This window comes from Mustela erminea, chromosome 18, assembly GCF_009829155.1.
Source record: "Mustela erminea isolate mMusErm1 chromosome 18, mMusErm1.Pri, whole genome shotgun sequence".
In the NCBI taxonomy this organism is placed as follows: Eukaryota; Metazoa; Chordata; class Mammalia; order Carnivora; family Mustelidae; genus Mustela; species Mustela erminea.
In genome coordinates this window covers 1,488,695-1,506,691 of record NC_045631.1, presented here as the reverse complement: position 1 = coordinate 1,506,691, position 17,997 = coordinate 1,488,695, and the positions used below count along the sequence as shown (strand labels likewise).

The window sequence follows — 17,997 nt, the reverse complement described above, 5'->3', positions numbered from 1 at the left end:
ACACTGTCATTCTACATAAATAAAATTTAAAAAAAAGTTCTTAGGTCGAAATGCAGAAATCTGAAGTGTGCGTTCCCCGAGCTTTCACAAATGCACACGGGCGTGTAATGCATGCCTGCACGACCTTCTGTTGCCTGAGCATGGCGGGAGCAGGTAATGCCTGGGGTTGCACCCCAGAGGGCAGGGGAGAACTAGCCCATTGGAGTGGGTATGGAGGAGCAGGGAGGGGGAGGAGGGAGAGGAGGCGGAGGGTCAGGTCTTCTCAGACCGCATCCCACCAGCTGCCAGCTCCCAGACATGGTTATATTGTAGGGTGGAAACCTCAGAACTCCGACACAGAGTAGCTCTCCTGTTCTGCTAGGGTTGTCACTGTTACAATTCCCATCTGACCCGTAGCCCTCTGTGTTCATGTGTGGAAACCCCTAAGGAGAAGAAAGGTGAACAGGGGTATCTGGACACCAGGCCTTGACCTGAACCCCCGACACCTTTGACAGGGTTCCAGAAACAAGTGCAAATATTGAACAGTGGTATTTGTGAAAGTGAGCTGACCCAGGGAGGTTGCCTAGCCAGCAGCCCTTGTCTCCTTTTTCCTTGTTAGCAAAGCCCACCTCCAGTGAGAAGGGCTGAAAATGCCCCATGCTCACTCCCCAGCCTTTGCCGCAACTGGGAGCGTGCACCCATGCAGGCCAACGACACATAAGGGAAAATCACTGGTGCTTCTAGGTAAGATGTTCTCTGTCCCCAAAAGAGCCACATGGGAGGAAATGCCCTATTCTTCCCTAGTTGAAATGTTATGATGTGGGGATGTGATGCTTGGAGCTGTGGCAGCTGCATTGCCACCATGAGTTGTAAAACCAAGAGAATCAAAGAAAAATCAGCTTCTGTTCCTGAATCTTAGAGCTGCTGAATCCTGGAATGTTTACCTGTAGACTTGTCATGGGAGGCCATATAGTCTCCTTTGTTGGACAGTCTATTCCTCACAGTCTAAAGCATATTAACTGATAACACATGATTTGTAAAAAAAATTTTACTGGTAATACTAGAGCATTTCCTGAAAACAATTGTATTTGTATTATAAAGATCAGACTTAAGTATTTTAAAGAAAATTTTAATCCACTGATTTGTGGTAGGAGTAAATCACCAGTTCTCAAAAGAGTTCAGATGACAGAATAGGAATTGTTTCCAAATGACGGTCTTCAATATTTGTAGGAATTTCAACATCATCATAGTCACCTTCGGATTACATAGGCTCGGTGTAGAAACTGTCTTCTTAGTTGTACCTTTATCTGTGAGTGTGTAGCTGGTGGCTGACGTGGGGTGTCCTAGGGGGCTGGAACAGACAAAAAGGCCTTGAAAGATTTTGATATATTTAATGTTATCATCCAAATTGGGAAAAACTTTTCTTTTTTTAACCAAGCTGGTAAAAACGTGGCTTTACTGCAGGTACCCAGGGTAGAATCTCAACCACAGTGTGCCTGCTTGGGGAAAAACTGCTTCTTTGGTTTTGTCCAACTGGTTGGTAGATTTTCTAGGAATGTTCAACATCCAGTAAATTTTTATTAAGGGCCTACTGTGTGCCAGAGTTTGTGCTAGATACTGGGCCGCGAGCCAGGCACGCTCCACCCCCAGAGGAGCCCCGGATTAGGAAAAAGACCAGAGAAGGAAGCAGGCAATCGTAATGCAGAGACGGATGTATTCCCACGGGCCATCTTTGTTCATTCATTCATTCAACTGATTATTCTTTCGCCATGTTTGTTGAGTATCCACAAAGTTCCCAGGCACTGTGCTAGGGACGGAGAAAACACAAATACCACAGAAAACACTGGGGGGAAAGACACCGTCCCTGTCCCCATGTTCCCATCACTTTAGTGGGGAAGACAGGTAAACAGGACATCCCCGGGTGCTAATGCTATGGGAGGAGATCATCGAAGAGGGCACCAGGTTCAGGTTTGGGGTGGTGACATAGGAGGGATGAGAAGGTGGGGGAGAATGTTCTAGACGGGAGGGGCGTTACTGTGCATAGCCGTATGAGAGAGAGAGAGAGAGACCCCAGACCAGGTCATTTCAAGTGACTGGAGCAAAAATTTTGTCAGAATGGAAGTTGCAAGGGGGCGGGGAGGGGAAGTTTGCAGGAGAGACCCGGGGACTGGATCCTGACATGTGTTGTATTAAGGAGTTCGGGGGTTTCTGAGGGTGATGGATGAAGAAGAGGCTTAAGCAAGAGAATGGAGGGGTCAGATGTTCCCCTTGAGAAAGCCGCTAGCTGTCGCATAGAAAGGGGAGCGGAGGGTGAGACGTGAGTGGCAGGAGAGGCTGCCTGACCAGGGCCGGGACACGGAGGTGCAGTCACAGAGCAGGGACACGGGGAAGGAGGAGGATCCCGCACACTGTTCCGGTTTCTGACTCCAGGGACTGAAAAGGTAGCAGAGTGCAGGGAGTCTGGGATTGGGGTAGGGCAGTGTTCCTTTTGGGGTTTGTGGAGCTTGAGGGCCCTGTTGTGGGGGGAGTCCTGTGCATGTCCTGGGGGCAGCCGGGCTGGGACTGAGGAGTGGGTTCAGCTGGAGCCTGTGGACCGCCGTGGGGGTTTCGGGGGGATGAGGTAGGCACGGGGAAGAACCTGGGGGCGGGGGGGCGGGCCGGCTGGAGGAGAACCGGAGATGGGGCCATCCCAGAAACCGAGGAGGAGGTCATTCCTCTCTGGTATTTGCTTCTAACTTTCGTCATCGATGTGGCCGGTTTACGGACCATTCCTAAGAGGGAGGCGGCATGCACGCGGAACATGTCCGTCCTGTGGCTTACTCGTTTTATTTCCCTGTAACTTGGGGAGTGAGGCCTCTCTGGCTCCTGGGGCTCCAGGGGTCCATCAGGCCACAGTGAGAGGACCGTATGGCCCACAAGAAGGTGGTGGTCACAAAGGAAGTCTGCTGGGAATCTAGAAAGACAGAAGCTGGAGGAAGCCCCCGTCCCCACTGGTCCCGCGGTGGCAGAGGAGGATGCTTGAACACAGCTTGAGCACACAGTGTCCGGTCTGGAGGAGGAGCTCAGTCCAAGGGTCACTAGGCCTTTCGGAGCTCTGGCGCTCTCCCTGAGAGCCTGCTCTGCGGGATGCCCTGGGGATTGCTTAGAAATCAGGTCTCCAGTATGCTTAGGAATGCCAATCTGAGGGCTCAGCTGATCAATGCTGAGGAATGGACAAGGTTCCAGAGCCTCCAGGCTGCCTCAGGCCTCGGGGTTGGGGGCACTTCCATGGCAGGACCCCAGCCCCTTCCACGCATCTGACCCCAGAGCCTCCAAGCGCAGCCTCCCAGAAGCGCTCGGGCACAGCGATCTCGGTGCTGTTTGTGCAGAACGTGACGGAAGGAACTCTCTTCTTGAACCTGCTACGTAATTGTCCCTTTCTTGCCTCTTGCCCATGACTTTCCTGGGGGAAGCCTCCTTTCCTGTAGCTCCCCAGGACACGTATCTCACATGGCCCTGCTGCGTGTATGTGCTTTGACCCAGAGGGTGACCCGTTTCTGTCCTTGTTGATTGCCACGATGCCACCAGGAGGCGCAGGAAAAAAAATCAGGGAGAACCTGAATCTGGCGTCCATCCGGCTAATGTCACGGACAGGCTGTGGGGTTTGGGGGGTGTATAGTGGGGACGGTTCCCAAGAACAAAATGCACTGCTCGGTCTTGAGGAACCTGCAAGGTGTGATGCGGCGACTTGCACACGCTGCAAGCGATCAGCTGGAACGGCCGCCCACAGCCCTCTGGGTGCAGGGTGGGGTGTGGGGGAAGGAGGGTGGGGAGTGAGGAGGGGGGTGGGGCCCCTGGGGCCGCGCTGGGGATGGGAGCCTGGAGGCTCAGCAGCCCAACACCCAGATTTGGCATCACTTTGAGCAAACAAGAGAAGAGGAGGGGAAGAGTGTTTCTCACGACCGGATCCAGAGGTCCTCCCAGGGAGGTTCAAGGTTCAAGGCCTGAGCTTTTGGAGTCTCCAGGGCAGAGCTCAGCTCCTGTTCCTCTGGATGCTGGTGCTTCTGGCTCTAAGCCACAAGCTCTGCCCTCTAGAGCTCCAGGACATGACCCCGGACTCTTGGGACCCCGCTCTCTGTTGGGATTCATCTGTTCTTAGTGGGTTGAAAAAGCTGTGCGAATCCTCTTCAACTTGCCGGCAGAGAAGGGCCAGGGGTCTCAGAAACGCTGCTTTTCCATATGTATGGGGATTTCAACATCATCGTAATCATCCAGGGGCTCGATGTAGCTCGGGATGGACATGGTCTTCTTGTCTCTAAGTTTGTTGACCCGCGAGTACGTAGCTGGTGGCTCACTTGGGGTCTCCTGTGGGACTAGAACGCACAACAAGGTCCTTACAGGCAAAGCTGTGGTGTGTTTTTACGTTTTTGATGAAGTGACTCAGCACGATTTTCATGGGTTTGGGTAATCTTCCCACGGTCTGGCGGAGCAGACCCCCATCTCTTATGGGGGAAACTGAGGCACAGACATGACACGGCCTCAGGATCCCCCAAGCAGGTCGATGGCAGATGTCGGTCTGACACCATGGCTCCCGTGTCCCTCTGCCTGCTCCCCCACTCCTGTCATGGGAACCAGGAAAGAGAAGTGTAGACAAGCTGACCTAAGCCGGTACTCAAATGAGTAGAATTGTGTGATACCCTCATTCTCGTAGGGAAGTGATACAAACCATGTTTCCTTTTTGGCACATCCCTCCCAGGGACCTACAGTGTTTTCCAGAACTTCCCCTAATTGCTCAGGCAGGAATCTCTGTTCAGAAGGAAGGACGGGGCCAGTGGTGTTTGCAGAACGGGGGTTTAGGGAATGGGTACGGAGCAAAGAAGCACCAAGGCAGGCAGGGAAAGGACGATGCACGAGCCAGGTAGGCCTCGGATGATACGGGAATATTCTCGACCACAATCTCTTCCTTCCTACGTGCACCTGAGAGGGGACCAGCCCTCATTTCTTGCCGGGCTCTGCAGTCAGATGCCCAGTTCATCCCCAGGCTCCAGCCGTCCCTCGCTGTGTCGCCATGGGCGAGGCCCTGCACGTCTCTGTGCCTCCGTGTCCTCATCCATCAAAGGGGAATAAGGATGTATGTGCCTCGCACTGTTGTTGGGGGCGTCATGTGAGATGGTGCCCGCAGAGTGCCTCACGCGGGGCCTGCCCCGCCAGGCTGCTCAGTAAATATGGGCTAATCTTACGATGTACTCATTCAGTCGAGACGGTCCTATGCTCTCCTAAGCCCCAGGCCCTGGTCTTGGTGGTGGGTCCCCAGTGGTGAGCCAGACAGAAACGTTCCCATTTCCTCGACTTTGTGTTCTAGTGGGAGGAGGGTGGGCAGAAACAAACGAACAGCAACAAAGTAGGACAACTTTGGGTAATTGGCCCGCATTTCATGGAGAGAATTACGAGGTTCATTTTAGAGAGGGTGGACAGGAGGGGCCTCTTTGAGGTGCTGACCTTTTTTTTTTTTTTTTAAAGATTTTATTATTTGAGAGAGAGAGAGAAAAAGGGGGGGAAGAGGGAGGGGGAGACTCCACACTAAGCAGGGAGCCTGACGTGGGGCTCGATCCCAGGACCCTGAGATCATGACCTGAGCTGAAACCAAGAGTTGGATGCTTAACTGACCAAGCCCCCCAGGCGCCCCGAGGGGCTGACATGTGGGCTGACCTCGAAGGGTGAAGTAAGGCCACTACTGAAGCAGCTTAAGGAAGAACATTCCAGTCTAGGGAACGAGGCAGAGTGTTTCTGATGGGAAGTGTGGGAGGCCCAGTGACACCCCAGGTTTCTTTTCACTCATGCTCCAAACCAGGATTTGAATGTAAGTTTGCAGGCTGAATGCCAGGAGCGTTGCTACTCACTCTGCTCCCTTTTTAACTTCTTCGTCCCTTTCATAAGGATGGTACCATCTGCAGATGCTAGTGGTATGGACTGGTTTTGTGTCCCCACAAAATTCCTATGTTGAAGGCCTAAGCCTAAGCGAGGTTGTGTTCGGGATGGAGCCGCTAAGGGTGTAATTAACGCTAAATGAGGTCATAAGGATAGGGTCCTGATAACATAGGCTTATGTCCTTATAAGAAGAGACACCAGAATGCCCTCTCTCTCTCTCTTCCCTACCCCAACACTCCCGACCAAATTGACTGACACCTTGGTCCTGACCTTCTAGCCTCCGGGACCGTGAGAAAATACATTTCAGTTGTTTAAGCCACCTAGTCTATGGTATTTCATGCGGGCAGCCCGAGCTCAAACACTGAGATAAATGTGTTACCCTACCCTGAATGAAACTGTTGTCAGCGACAGACACTTACACGTGTGTTCCGGAAAAAGCACCCCCCTGGGCGGCAGAGGGGGTAACTGAACCGACGGCTCGTTAAGAACATTCCTGGAGACAGAGGGAGAGAGAGGAGTAAGGCTGTGCTTTTGACCGTCCTGGCTCAGCCGACTGGAAGGAAAACATCACAGAAAAAGGGCAGGGTTGAACATCCAAGCCCTGGTTCCTGAAGGCGGGAGGCATCGCGTTCTCTAGGTTTTGGATCCCATTTGTAAGGAAACCGTCTCCCCTCGCCCTGGGAGCAGCCGGACTTAGCACGGAGCTTGCCTTCCGGGGTTCTCCTGTTTTAGGAAGGGGACGTGAGCGCCAAACCCTTGTGTTCCTAAAGCCGACTTTATCCACCCCGCTGAGATGGTCGCACTCGCTCACCGGAAACACGGACCGGAATGTTCCTCACGGCACCGCGCACCACCGCCCGGGACTGGACACCACCCAGATGCGCATGAGCTGGAGAGCAGGTCAGTCCCTCATGGTCCCCCCCCCCGCCCACGGTGGGACGCTCCACAGGAGTGAGGGTGAACCGTCTGCGGAGCGGGCCGCGCAGGCGCAGTGGACCATCAGGGTGCCCTGGCGGAGTAGCGCAGGTGCAGGGGCGGGCGGGAGCGGGAGCCCCCTGAACCGAGAAACGGAGGATTTCCTTTTACTTACTCGTACATCTTCTCTTCATCTCTTTGCTTGTCTTCCCAGGGCGTGGCAATCTCCCACTTCTTGCCTAAGGAATCAGATAAGCACGTCCACGTAGGAAGAAAGCAGGAGGGGGGGGGCTCTGTGGTTCAGAAGTCCGTGGACACCAGCTGTGTTCAGGGCATGGGGGGAAGAACCACCGAGCAGACACGGACTCGGGGACAGGGAGCAGGTGAGCGGAGGACACGGGCGTCCCCACGGGCCTTCTGCCCGCCGAGCCTTTCGCTAATCCTCGAGGGTTAATACCGTGGGTCGAGATAAAAGAGAACAGATGAGGTTTTTGTTCAGGGTCACGCTTTTGTGCCTATCTAAAAAGGAAACTGTTTAAGAGGCAAACGGACAGAGGAGTATAGGAGCCAGAACATGCTTTGTACTTAAAAAATTAATTACGGTGGGAAAAAAAAAGAATTACAGGCTCTCTGCTCAGCAGGGGGTCTGCTTCTCCTGGGGCCCAGTGTCCGCCTTGCTCCAGCTCTCTCAAAGAAAGAAAGAAAGAAAGAAAGAATCTTTTAAAAACCTGTGTGTGTGTGTGGGGTGCCTGGGTGGCTTAGTCAGTTAAGTGTCTGCCTTCAGCTCAGGTCATGATCTGAGGGTCCTGGGATGGAGCCCTGCACGGGGCTCCTTGCTCAGTGGGGAGCCTGCTTCTGCCTCTCCCTCTGCCCCTCCCCCTGCTTGCACATGTACACTCTCTTCCTCTCTCTTTAATAAGTAGATTCTTTAAATCAAGGGGTAGAAGGGAAGGAACACTGCACAGGAAGCCCAGTGGACCCGAGTTCTGGTCCCAACTCTGCCACCAACTCCTATGAGGCCTCAGCCAAGGCTTTGCCTCTCTCTGAACCTTAACTGTCTTATCTCCAAAAACAGATGGAGGAGAATGACAAGGTCTCACTCCTTGCGCAGCTCTGACCTTTCAGGAGAGACGGAATCCCCAAGGGTTCCCCGCCTGGGCTGTGCGCCCCCGGGGAGAGGGCCGCACCGCTCAGTGAGCTTACTACCATCCTTAGGTCATGGGGGTGGGGGGATATGGTCTCAAGAACACACCATCGGATCAGGGATTTCACGTTTGGGGAGATGAACAGCAAACACTTGTAGACAATCTAAAGTTGGCGTAAGGCCTCCGGGAAGCTGCTCGTGTGTGTTCCGAAGAGGCCAAGGCAGCTGTCATACTAGAGAATTCAGAGGACGACCTTAGAGAGGGCAGTCGTGGAGGCCAACGTGTCCATTGTGGACTGAGCAGAGGGGGAAACTGAGACCCAGAGAATCATGAAGCTTCATCCAAAATTCAGCAGATACAGGCCCGGAATGAATCTTCCTGCCCTAAAGGAAGCCTGGCACACGGGGGGAGCCGCCCAGCCCTCCCTGCCCTCCCTGCCCAGGTGCGACTGCCCTTACCCTGCCTGAGCAGCTGCCGACAAGCACAATACAGGATGAGGCCCAGGCCTGAGGAGACGAGGATGATGGCCACAGCTAGAATGATCCAGAAATTGTCCCTCCACCAGTCCATTGCAGTGGGGCCCTGGGGAGAGGAGACAGAGGAAGGAGGGGTGAGTAGGGGCATCGGGCAGGGAGGGGTGGGGGCCGCCACGCGGCCACGGGGGAGCCTCTGCTTACAGGTCAGGCAGGTGCTGGCTCGGGTACACCCTGCCCACCAGCAGCGGGGAGACCCTGGAGCCTGGGCCGGTACACCCTGCCCACCAGCAGCGGGGAGACCCTGGAGCCTGGGCCGGTCCCCCTGTGCAGCATGGGAGCGGCGCCGGCCAGCGCTTCCCAGGGCAGTCGTGTGCGCCGCAGACAGGACACGCGCCTGGGGGCTTCCTCGCTGCTCTTTCCTTGATTGTCGAACACGCAAGGGAGGGGCGGTGCCACCAAATGCAGTTGCTTTTATATCAAAGGGGCAAGAGATTAATTCCTAGTTTTTTTTCTTGGAGGTGGGGGTTAGGAGAATACCTCGGTGGCTCTCCTGGAGCGAGGGGAAGGGGGAAGGTAAAAATGCAAGGCAAACTGAGTCAGTCCACCAGGAAAAAGGAACGGGAATTTGGGGGCTGCAAGCTGGCCAGGTCGAGCAGGTCCTAAACGTTCTTATCACAGGCGAGGGGCCTGAGGCGCCGGCGGTGGTGCTGGGCCTTTCCCGGTCCACAGGTGTATCCCATCAACTCGCCGCACCTTTTCAGCGTAGACAGTGCAATAAGCCAGTTACCCCCCAGTTATACCCTGGGCAGGGCAGGGGGTGGGGAAGGAGAGAGGGAAACAGGAAGAGAGCGGAAAGTTCGAGGATTGTTAGAAAGTCCCCGTGGTGGGGACCGGCCGCAGTTTCGCAGGATGGAGATGACTAACATTCAGCTAGGAGTGGTTGTGCCGCAATCTGTGTTACATCAAGGCTGCAGTGAAATCGCACAATAAAAGCTTGTTCGAATGGAGCCTGGGGAGTCCTGACATGTGTGCCCTAGTTTTCCAAGCGGGGGCACATGGGCCATGGTGGGGAGCGGGCTGTGGGCCGGACTCATCTGGGAAGGCAGGGAGCTCTTGGGTGAGAAGCAGCGCCCCCTCCCATCTAGGGCACGGGCACTCTGCCTGCTCATTTGGCTTTTCAAATTAAAAAAAAAAAGATCCCTGAGGCCTGGCATATCCCAGGTACGTGAGAATCCACTTCCCGAGTCATCGTTTAGCCGATGAAGTCTCACCCATGCAGCCCACGCAGAGCCATTTCCGATTCAAGCCTTTGAGAGTGATACTGGCGGTAGAAGCAGGGAGCCAGGCAGAGAACACAGGCACCATGACCTGTGGCTGCTCAGGCCATTTTTCCCGCAAAGACCTCTGACGTGGCTTCCTGTGTACATGCGTGTGTGTGTTACCAGCCCAGCGACTTCACTTATGACGTTGTTCCGTTATAATTTGGGTTTTCACTCCCAAGGTTTGTTTCTTCCGTGAGGGCGCGGCTCGATCAAACAGGATGGTTTCTGGCTATTCACAGAGTTCTGCGTAGCGAAACCAGTTGTGTGCTCCTAGTAGTCCCACAGGCACGTCATGCCGCAGCTTTTCTGCTCAACGTTTTGCTCAGCATTACGTGTCTGTCGTTGATCCGTGGTGGCGGGTGTGCTGGGGACTGACTCCGCCGAGAGTGAAGTGTCCGCTAGCCAGGTCGCCCCACCCCCAGGCGTGCACTCAGCAGAGGTTTGGGGGTAAGTCGCCTTTTCAGGATGCACAGAAGAAAGCAATAGAGGAAGGAGAACCAAGGGAAAAAGAAAAGGCACGGGGACTGGGAACTTGGCTTTCAGGAGAGCCCTGGGAAATTTGGTTTTGCAGGGCCCATTGAGGTCATGGGGCACTGGACTTAGGAGAATCCCATACATCAGAGTGTGGGCTCTTCGTTTAATAAACCTAATTGGAACCTCACCTTCTTTAGCTCTGCGGAGTAGAGGGATGGATGGATGGATGGATGGACAGATGGACAAACAGAATTTTCTTCCTTCCATTCTCTTATACTCAAATATGTATCTCCTGGTTCTTTGTCTAATTTGTCTCTCATATTTTCTATCTTTTTTTTTTTTTTTCTGCTTTAATCTTCTGAAGGACTTCAGAAGGACTTCTCCAAATCTGAAGGACTTCTCCAAAAGGCAATATAAACATACTCTTTAAGGCTACAGAAGTGAACACCAGGGCATACGAATTCAGAACTATTGCATCTGAGAAGCAAAAACAAATAGACAAACAAAAAAAGGTTGATCTGAGGAGCGCGAGACGGTGAAAGGTGGAGGATGGGAGACGGGGCTGCAACTTTTCACTGTAAACCCTCTGAATTACTTGATTTTTTTAAAAAAATTATGTGTATTTACAGGGAGCCTGGCTGGCTCAGTCCGTTAAGCATTTGACTGGATCTCAGCTCAGATCTTAATCTCAGGGTTGGGAGTTCCAGCCCCGTGTTGGGCCCCGTGCTGGGCGTGGAGCCTACTTAAAACAAAACACCCCCCCCCCCACACTGCCAAAACAAAAACTGTGTGTATTTACTTCAAGAAAATTTTTAAAAAAGCACACAAAACCCATCGATTAAGCACATAGTGTAGCTTCGACGAAAAGCTACTGCTCAGATTTCAAGTTCAAAGCAAATCATTGTCCTCCGTGTCCCGGGGGGAGGAAAGAGGAAGAAGGGTGATGTCAGCCAAGTGGAACATGGGACACTTCTGAGAACCTCACAGTGATGCGTACCGCGCGGTTCTGTTTTTACACATGGAGCGGCTCTGACTGGCCAGCAGACGTTTCGAGGGTGTCCTGGGCGCCCGAGGCCTGCAGGGGCTTTCCGCTCTCCCCTCCCTTCATCCTTGCGCCACACACTTTCCCGGACCGGGCGTGGAGGTTGAGGGGATGGGGCCTGCCCAAGGTCCCCCGGCAGGGAGGAGGCGGGATGCTTTCTGTCTAGCTCCCAGGCCTCCTGCTGCGGATGTCGGTCACCATGGCCCCCACCATCGGGGACAGGCTGCGTGGGGCTCAGGGTGTCTTGCTTGCAGGAGCGCAGCAACGGTGGTGAGGTGGTGGGAGCCACGGATGAACGGTCGGGACCCTTAGGGAAAGCCCCAAGTCCCTGCGTTCCAGGGCCAGAGAACCAGCTCCTCCCCGTGGAGTGGCAAGGCGCCTTCTCAACGGAAGTGGGATGAGGAGACGAGCTGGGGAGAGGCAGCGGGGTGAGGAGGGTGCTGAGGGACCACGTCCTGTCCCTGCCCGTTGTCCTCTGGGCTCCCGGCTAGTTTGGTGTCCTGGGTGCTGCCAGAGAGGGGACCTGGACTCTGGGGAGTGGCGGCGGGGAGGACAGCCATTGGGGGGCCTGTGTGGGCCATGTGGAAGCTGGACCCCCGGTCGGCCGGCCTGGGGGTAGAGAAGACCGTGGGAGTCCGGCTGCAAGGGGCAGAGAGGTGTTTGTGGGACTGGTTGCTGGCAGGCCAGACACGGCCGAGTCTCTCGACGGGCCCCAAGGGACCCCAGAGGCGACTGCAGGAATGGCCACGGGTGGGAGACTGTCTGTCTGTCTGTCCTCCTCAGTGCGATACCAGGGAAGTAGTGCAGAGTGGGCTGCAGGGGGGCTGAGGTGGCTCCCTCCCCGCCCCCCCGACTGGGGCAAAGTCAGGGTCTTTGAGCCAAAGACAGTACTGCAGGTCACAGTTCCCTCCTGGAGGCTCCACGGAAGAGCTGTTTCCCCGTTCTGTTCGGCTTCAAGAGGCCACTCACGTTCCTGCCCGCGACGACCCAGCACGATCTCCCATCTCCCCAGCTGCTAGTCAGCGACCCTGATTCCACCTATGCCCTCTGTCCCCCTTTGTCTTGGGACCCCGCACCGGCCCACGCCGGGGCAGGCGGGCTCCGCGCACCGGCCACCGGGATCCGAGCTGCATGAGATGAGACGTTCGCTAAGGGGCCTCCATGCGCTTACGCATTCAGCATCCTGTATTTTGCTGCCCGGGAGTCAGGAGGAAAAGGGGGAAAACGGGACAGACGGTCTGCAGTCGTTGACAGAATTCCGCCGCGTGGTGCCTGGCGTGGCTGGCCTTGTTAGGAGTCCTGGGACGGACGTGGCTCTCTTTCTGGGAGGTGTCTGTCGCATGGGAGGGAACATTTTTGTTTTCAAGAGTCTGAGGACATAGGAAGGTTCTCAAGGTAGGACAGGAGCTCACAGGGAACACAGGGCCCCACTAGCCAGAGCCGGGGGCCCACGGTCCAGTGTAGACCAGTACAGACCAGAAGAGGAGCGAACACGGGCCCAGGTCAGCAGTCCAGGGGCTGCGGGGAGCACACAGGGCCTGAGCCCACAGGTGCAGGCCTGGGGGTCCCAGCTGCTGGGAGGTCGGGAGCTGCAGGCCTGACCTCAGGTCCTGTCACCTGGGGGAGCATTTGGTGACCCCCACATGGAGGAAGGAAGGGAAGGGGAGCGGTGGGAGCGCTCCTCGGAAATCAGTTACAGAGTGGCTTGGAGGCATCAGGCCCTCGAGGACTATGGAAGTTCCCTATCCTCACCCTGCACGAACCTTGGAACCACCCAGGGAGCTTGAACAGCTGCTTGTCTCTGAGACTCTGATTTAATGGATCTGGGGTGGGGGCCTGGCCGCTGGGGTTTGTTTATGGTCTTAATAAAATTGTCCAGATGGGTAATAGGAGGCTGAGGTGGAGAACCAGGGATGGACATGTCGTCTCTGAACCCTTATTATAACCTCCTTGCTGAGGACATGGTTCTCACCCTGAACAGAGCTCAGAGAGGTTAAGCGATTTGCTAAAGGCCGCACAGCTAGGGATCGACTAAGCTAAGCTTTCAGCTTGGTGCCATGGGCTGCCTGAGTCCCCGCCGCATTAACTCTGCCAGGCTGACGTCAAGCCGCTGAGTGTTTTTCCCTTTGTAACAGAACTGAAAGCAGAACCCTTATTCTGGGTTCTGGCAAGGTCTCAGCCCTTAGCTGTGTCTTGCGCATAATAGGAACCGCGGTATGAAAATGCGTCCCAGAAAAGTAACAGGCACCACACACTAAGGCCCCATGGGTTCCAAGCGTTCTACACGCCCCATCCCACAACGCGGCTTGTGGTTTTGAGCCCATTTTACAGATGAAGCAGTGGAGGCTTAGATCTCAGCAGTTAGTGGAAGAATCAGGAGTCAAACCCTGGTCTTTCAGACCCCAGTGCCCTCGCCTGTGACCACTGAATGCAGGCTTTGGGAGGTATATGAAAATGCAGGTGCCAGGGGCCCCAGCCCCTTCCCCACAGCCAGCTCAGCTCTGATGGGTGGGTCCAGTGTGGGACTCAGGGATCCACATTTTTAGCAAGCAGTGTAGGGGGCTCAGCCCCAAGGGGGGAACATGCATGGGGCCAGTCAGTAGAGCCCGCGGCAGGGACAGGCAAGCACACTGGAGGCTGGTCCCCCTGCCCTGCCGTCCACCCCTGCCATCAGAGGCAGCAGCAGCAGCAGTGGGGCGGAAAACAAGCCGCTGGAAAGGACCCCTCGAAACAAATACCTTTCCAGTTTGCTTGTCACAATGCCTGAAATTCCACAAGTCACACGAAAGTCACTGCAGAGTTCCAGGGTCCCTCCCTCCCCACTTCCTCTCTATCCAAACTCACTTGCCTGGGAGTGCCAGACTCTGAGGAAGAGAAACTGATTTTTACTAGGGTGTGAATGACTTCCTTGGCCCCTCGGGCCACTGGATTGCTTCTCTGGATTCCCTAGGGCACTGGCAAGAGCAGGGGCATCCTAAGATCTCCGCCAAAGTCCCCAGAGGGTCTAAGTGAATGTGACTAGGAACAGAGACTCTCTTATCTAGTCTCCTCCTCTGATAGTGACCCCACCCTTCTCCCCTTCAGAGTGTTGAAGACCCAGAAGGCCAGAGAAGGTCGGACACTGAGGTGGAGGAAAGACAGCTGGTTTAGAACAGGAGCGGCTTCCATGTGTCTGCAGCGAGAAGGTGCCAGGGCAGAAGACAGGAGTGAAATAGAAGAGACACCTTCCTGGCCAGAAAGAAGGATGGGCTTTTAAAAAAGGGAACAAGGGTGGAGAGAGGGCGTGCCAGGATCTGGGGCAGGAAGTGGGGAGCCCACTCCTCCCTTCATTCAGTCTGAAGTAGGAGACAGTCTGAGGGTGCTGGCCAGGGCGGGTGGGAGGGAGAACTGCACGGTCATTGCTGGGAGGAATGAGTTCTTCCTACAGCTGGGTCTGCGTGTGCTGCCTCTCACACTGCCTTGGGGCCTACTGGTCACGTCTGCCCTTACCACTATGTCCAGGGCCTAGACGTCGCCTGAGCCCAGTGGGTGCTCCCTACATATGGATCAGGGAATCCAGGAAGGAATGAGACACTGGCCTGTCCCCTGACCTGCAGCTGGATGTCCTCTCTGAGGACGGGGTCGGGGGATGCAGGTGGCAGCTCAGATCCCATGTTGCCCGCCCAGCCCCACCACCTCCCTCTCCCCCTGCCTCGGGGGCTCCCGGCATTAAGCCGCGGGCTGGCAAACAGAAGCCCATGAGATGCTCTGGTCTCTCGGCCTTGCGCCAGCAGCCCCCGCACAGCACACAGCCTCGCAGGGAGCCCGCCAGCCGCCGCACCGAGTGGGTGGTCGGGGCGGGAGGGCAGCTGAGCGCAGTCACCGGCCCAGCCCAGGCTCTCACTTCCCCAAAAGGCATTTCTGAGGAGTCAGGGGACAGAACTCATACCGTGCCCTCCCCGGGAATTCCAGAAACCGTGGGTTTATTCAGCACTTGTTTTTTTTAAAAAAACAAAACAAAACAAAACAAAACCAAAACCCCGAAAAAACAAAAAGCAGCCCAGTCCTGCCGTGGGGGAAGACCCAGGCCCCTGCGCACACAGGAGATGTTTCTTGATGAACTGCCCTTCCCACCCGTGGTGCACCCAGTGCGCTCCCGCTCCGGCTCCCCGAGCTCGGGAGGAAGGTACCGAGCGAGCGAGAGTCCTGTTTCTTTCAGGACTCGCTGGTGGGGCAAGTCCTGGATATAAAAACTTGAGTTTTTCTCAAGAAGAATGAATGACCTCAAGTAGCCGTGAGCCCCACAGGGTGCGGAGAGGACGTGCGTGTGGCAGCAGGGACTGGGGTTCCAGCTGGAGCTGGAAGAGGCCTCCGGCGTCTCAGTGCCAGGAGGCCACCTGCAAAGAGCTCGGCAGAAAGATGGGGCCCCTGTTCCTCACGAGCCCTCTGCCCTTAGGGCCTGGGATGCAAATCCCCTTATCTGAGGCCTGCCCTGCCCGGGAAGGTAGCCCCTGGGCCCACGAGGCCGCTTGGCACCTGCTGGGTCTCAATGACTCCGTGACTCTGGGAAAGATCCTTCGGGTGTATTGGGTTAAGCTAAATGTATTATTAAAATTAGTTTCAGCTTCTTTTTCCCCCTCTTTTAATTCCCCTCCATTGACATTCTTCCCTCTCGGCCCCTGCTCCCATGCAGACCCTCAGGACGGCCCGGCTGGCTCCGCCAGTGGAGCACACGACTCTCGATTTTGTGGGGGAGGCCATGAGTCAGGTGTCGAGATGACTTAAATAAATACATAAACTTAAAAATCATTTCTGGGTGGGGAAGCATGTGGTAATCCACAGCCATATCCTCCGATCACGCAGCAGCATTTCTAGAAACAACCCGAGAGGAAGCCCGAAGGAAGTTCAAGTCGGAGGCCGAACCCGTAGACCTCAGCAGGCGGAAGCAGGGAGGCACCCCGCGGGCGGCGTGGGACGGCCAGGGAGACAGTCGCACGGGGCCACCCGATGGGTCGCGTGGGGCAGTTGCAAGGTGAGAACACTGAAGAGACCCAGGAGCCTGGCGGGAGCCCCGGGCCCTGGGAAAGCAGAGTGGGGGGCCCGTGCCCCCGCGGCAATCGCTTCTCCCCGTGTTCCCTGCGTCTGTGGCTGGAGCCCGCTGCGAGAAAGCCCAGAACACGGACCTTTCACCAAGCAAGGGCAGGAGAGCCTCCCCTCTCGCTCTGCCGCCAGCCTTGCCGTGAAGCAGGAACTGAACACATGGTCAGGACGGCGGGTACCCCATCTAAAAAGGGCTTCTGCTCACCCCTCCCCAACAGGTGGCTCCTGCGGTGTTTCCGTGGCGTTGGGTGTGATGTATCTGCCTGGGCCAGAGCCCTCCAGACCTTCAGATGACTCGGGCTTCCTGCTCCGTTATCCCAGGAGTTCTGCAACCCAGAGGTCCCTCCTTGGATCTGACCAGGTTGTCTCGCGCTGTTGCCGGTTTTCTTGTGTTTGGCTCTGCGCGTGAGCGGGACACCTAGAGCCCTGTCCCTGGGGGACCGTCTGGCAACAATGTTGGTGCCATCAGTGGGGGGGGGGGGGGGGGCCTGGGGACGCCTGCGCCTGGTGACAGCCATCGAGGCCTGTGTGTCCTCTCTAGAGCGCATGGAATCAAAATAAGACAATGGTAACTTTTCAAAATATTGACACGTGGGGGAAAACTAGAGGGCCAGCACCACACTCCCTACCGTGGTGGTTGCTAGGTTGTGCAGTGTTTTCCCGTGTTTCTCAGAAGTTCTCATTTTCGTCTATCCTAAGAAATACCGAGTGGCCCCCCAGGTCCTGTCTTCACCAGGCTCCACAGTCCCACTTTCAAGCTCCCTGGGCGGGCCCCATGTTGGCCGCCCAGGGCCAGGAAAGGGGGTGTCTCTCCGGAGAAGTGATGCGTGACCGGGTGGGATGGGAGACACAGGGCCAGGCCCTCTCTATGGTGATTTCCCTGGGGCAGCGGCAGGTGGCCGGGTGGGAATCTGACCCCAGCCCAGCACCGCACAGCTTGACCCTGAGGCCACGGGAACACAGGATGCCTTATTGGTCCTTACGCCGCAGACACACACGCAAAGACGCCCAGGCGGATGGTGGCTAGGTGCCAGGGACCCCAGGCTGCAGCCCGAGGTTGCCATGGTCACTGCCTTGCCCCCTCACCCCCAGCCCAGACCCCGTAGGGTGCTCCCAGCTATCAGATCCCCACACTCCTCATCAGAGTCCGGAGAGGCTAACCAGCTCTCTCCAGCAGACTCGGCTCGCCGCCTGTCATGAGGTCAGTTCAACCCGCCGGCAGACTGCGGGGGAACGGAAGCCCAGAGGGGAGCCGTGATTCTGAGTTCAGCCAGTCAGCGAGAGGCAGACTGGACTCGCTAAGGCTACCCAGGGATTGGGCTACACCCCCCAGGGGGCCAAAGCCCAGATGCCTACCTTGGTTGCAAGGGTGTCCATCTGTGTGCGGCTGAGGGGACTGCGGGAGCCCGACTGCGGTGGCCCCGACGCAGCTGGTAGGAGACTTTCCTCACCCACAGGCCTCCCGCCCACCCCAGAGCAGTGAGCCCCAGCCAGACCACACTTCCCCTTCCTGCTCAGCCCTCGGGCGGGGGAGGACCATGCGCCCCAGGCAGCCTTGTCCTTCTTCCAGGGAAGCTGGGTCTTGAGGCTCCCAGGAGCCAGGATCTCCTCCTGCAAGGCCCTGCATAGGACCATCCCAGCGGTGGGGGTCAGGCCTA

At 56.1% G+C, this 17,997-nt stretch overlaps 2 protein-coding genes across 10 annotated transcripts in view; one reads left to right on the top strand and one right to left on the bottom strand.

Annotated features, from left to right (window-relative positions):
* Positions 1 to 17,997, top strand: part of LOC116577136 (zinc finger protein 3 homolog) — a 69,229-nt gene that overhangs the window by 38,522 nt on the left and 12,710 nt on the right. For 6 of the 9 annotated variants that reach the window (XR_004280416.1, XR_004280415.1, XR_004280413.1 and 3 more), the window contains exons 3-4: positions 6,619 to 6,786; positions 16,558 to 16,700. The exons of 1 other annotated variant lie outside the window; for it this stretch is intronic. The gene's annotated coding sequence lies outside the window, so the exon portion shown is untranslated. Of the gene's footprint in view, positions 1 to 6,618; positions 6,787 to 16,557; positions 17,697 to 17,997 lie in introns of those variants that run through there. 2 more of the 9 variants (XR_004280420.1, XR_004280418.1) reach the window with 2 other exon arrangements.
* SCIMP (SLP adaptor and CSK interacting membrane protein) lies at positions 1,019 to 17,974 on the bottom strand. The gene is made up of 5 exons (XM_032319962.1): positions 17,696 to 17,974; positions 8,405 to 8,528; positions 6,977 to 7,040; positions 6,306 to 6,379; positions 1,019 to 4,331 (listed from the first exon to the last, which is right to left on the bottom strand). The coding sequence occupies exons 1-5, from the start codon at positions 17,972 to 17,974 to the stop codon at positions 4,177 to 4,179; spliced, it is 696 nt and encodes a 231-aa protein (XP_032175853.1). The 3' UTR covers positions 1,019 to 4,176.

Bases quoted from the DNA above. Each gene is read 5' to 3' on its own strand.
- SCIMP (XM_032319962.1), bottom strand. From the start codon at position 17,974: ATGGTCCTATGCAGGGCCTTGCAGGAGGAGATCCTGGCTCCTGGGAGC. The intron at 6,380-6,976 runs GTAAGTAAAAGG...CTCTGTCTCCAG, and splicing joins GATGAAGAGAAGATGTACGA to GAATGTTCTTAACGAGCCGT. The intron at 4,332-6,305 runs GTAAGTGTCTGT...TGTGCGTTCTAG, and splicing joins GCTTTTTCCGGAACACACGT to TCCCACAGGAGACCCCAAGT.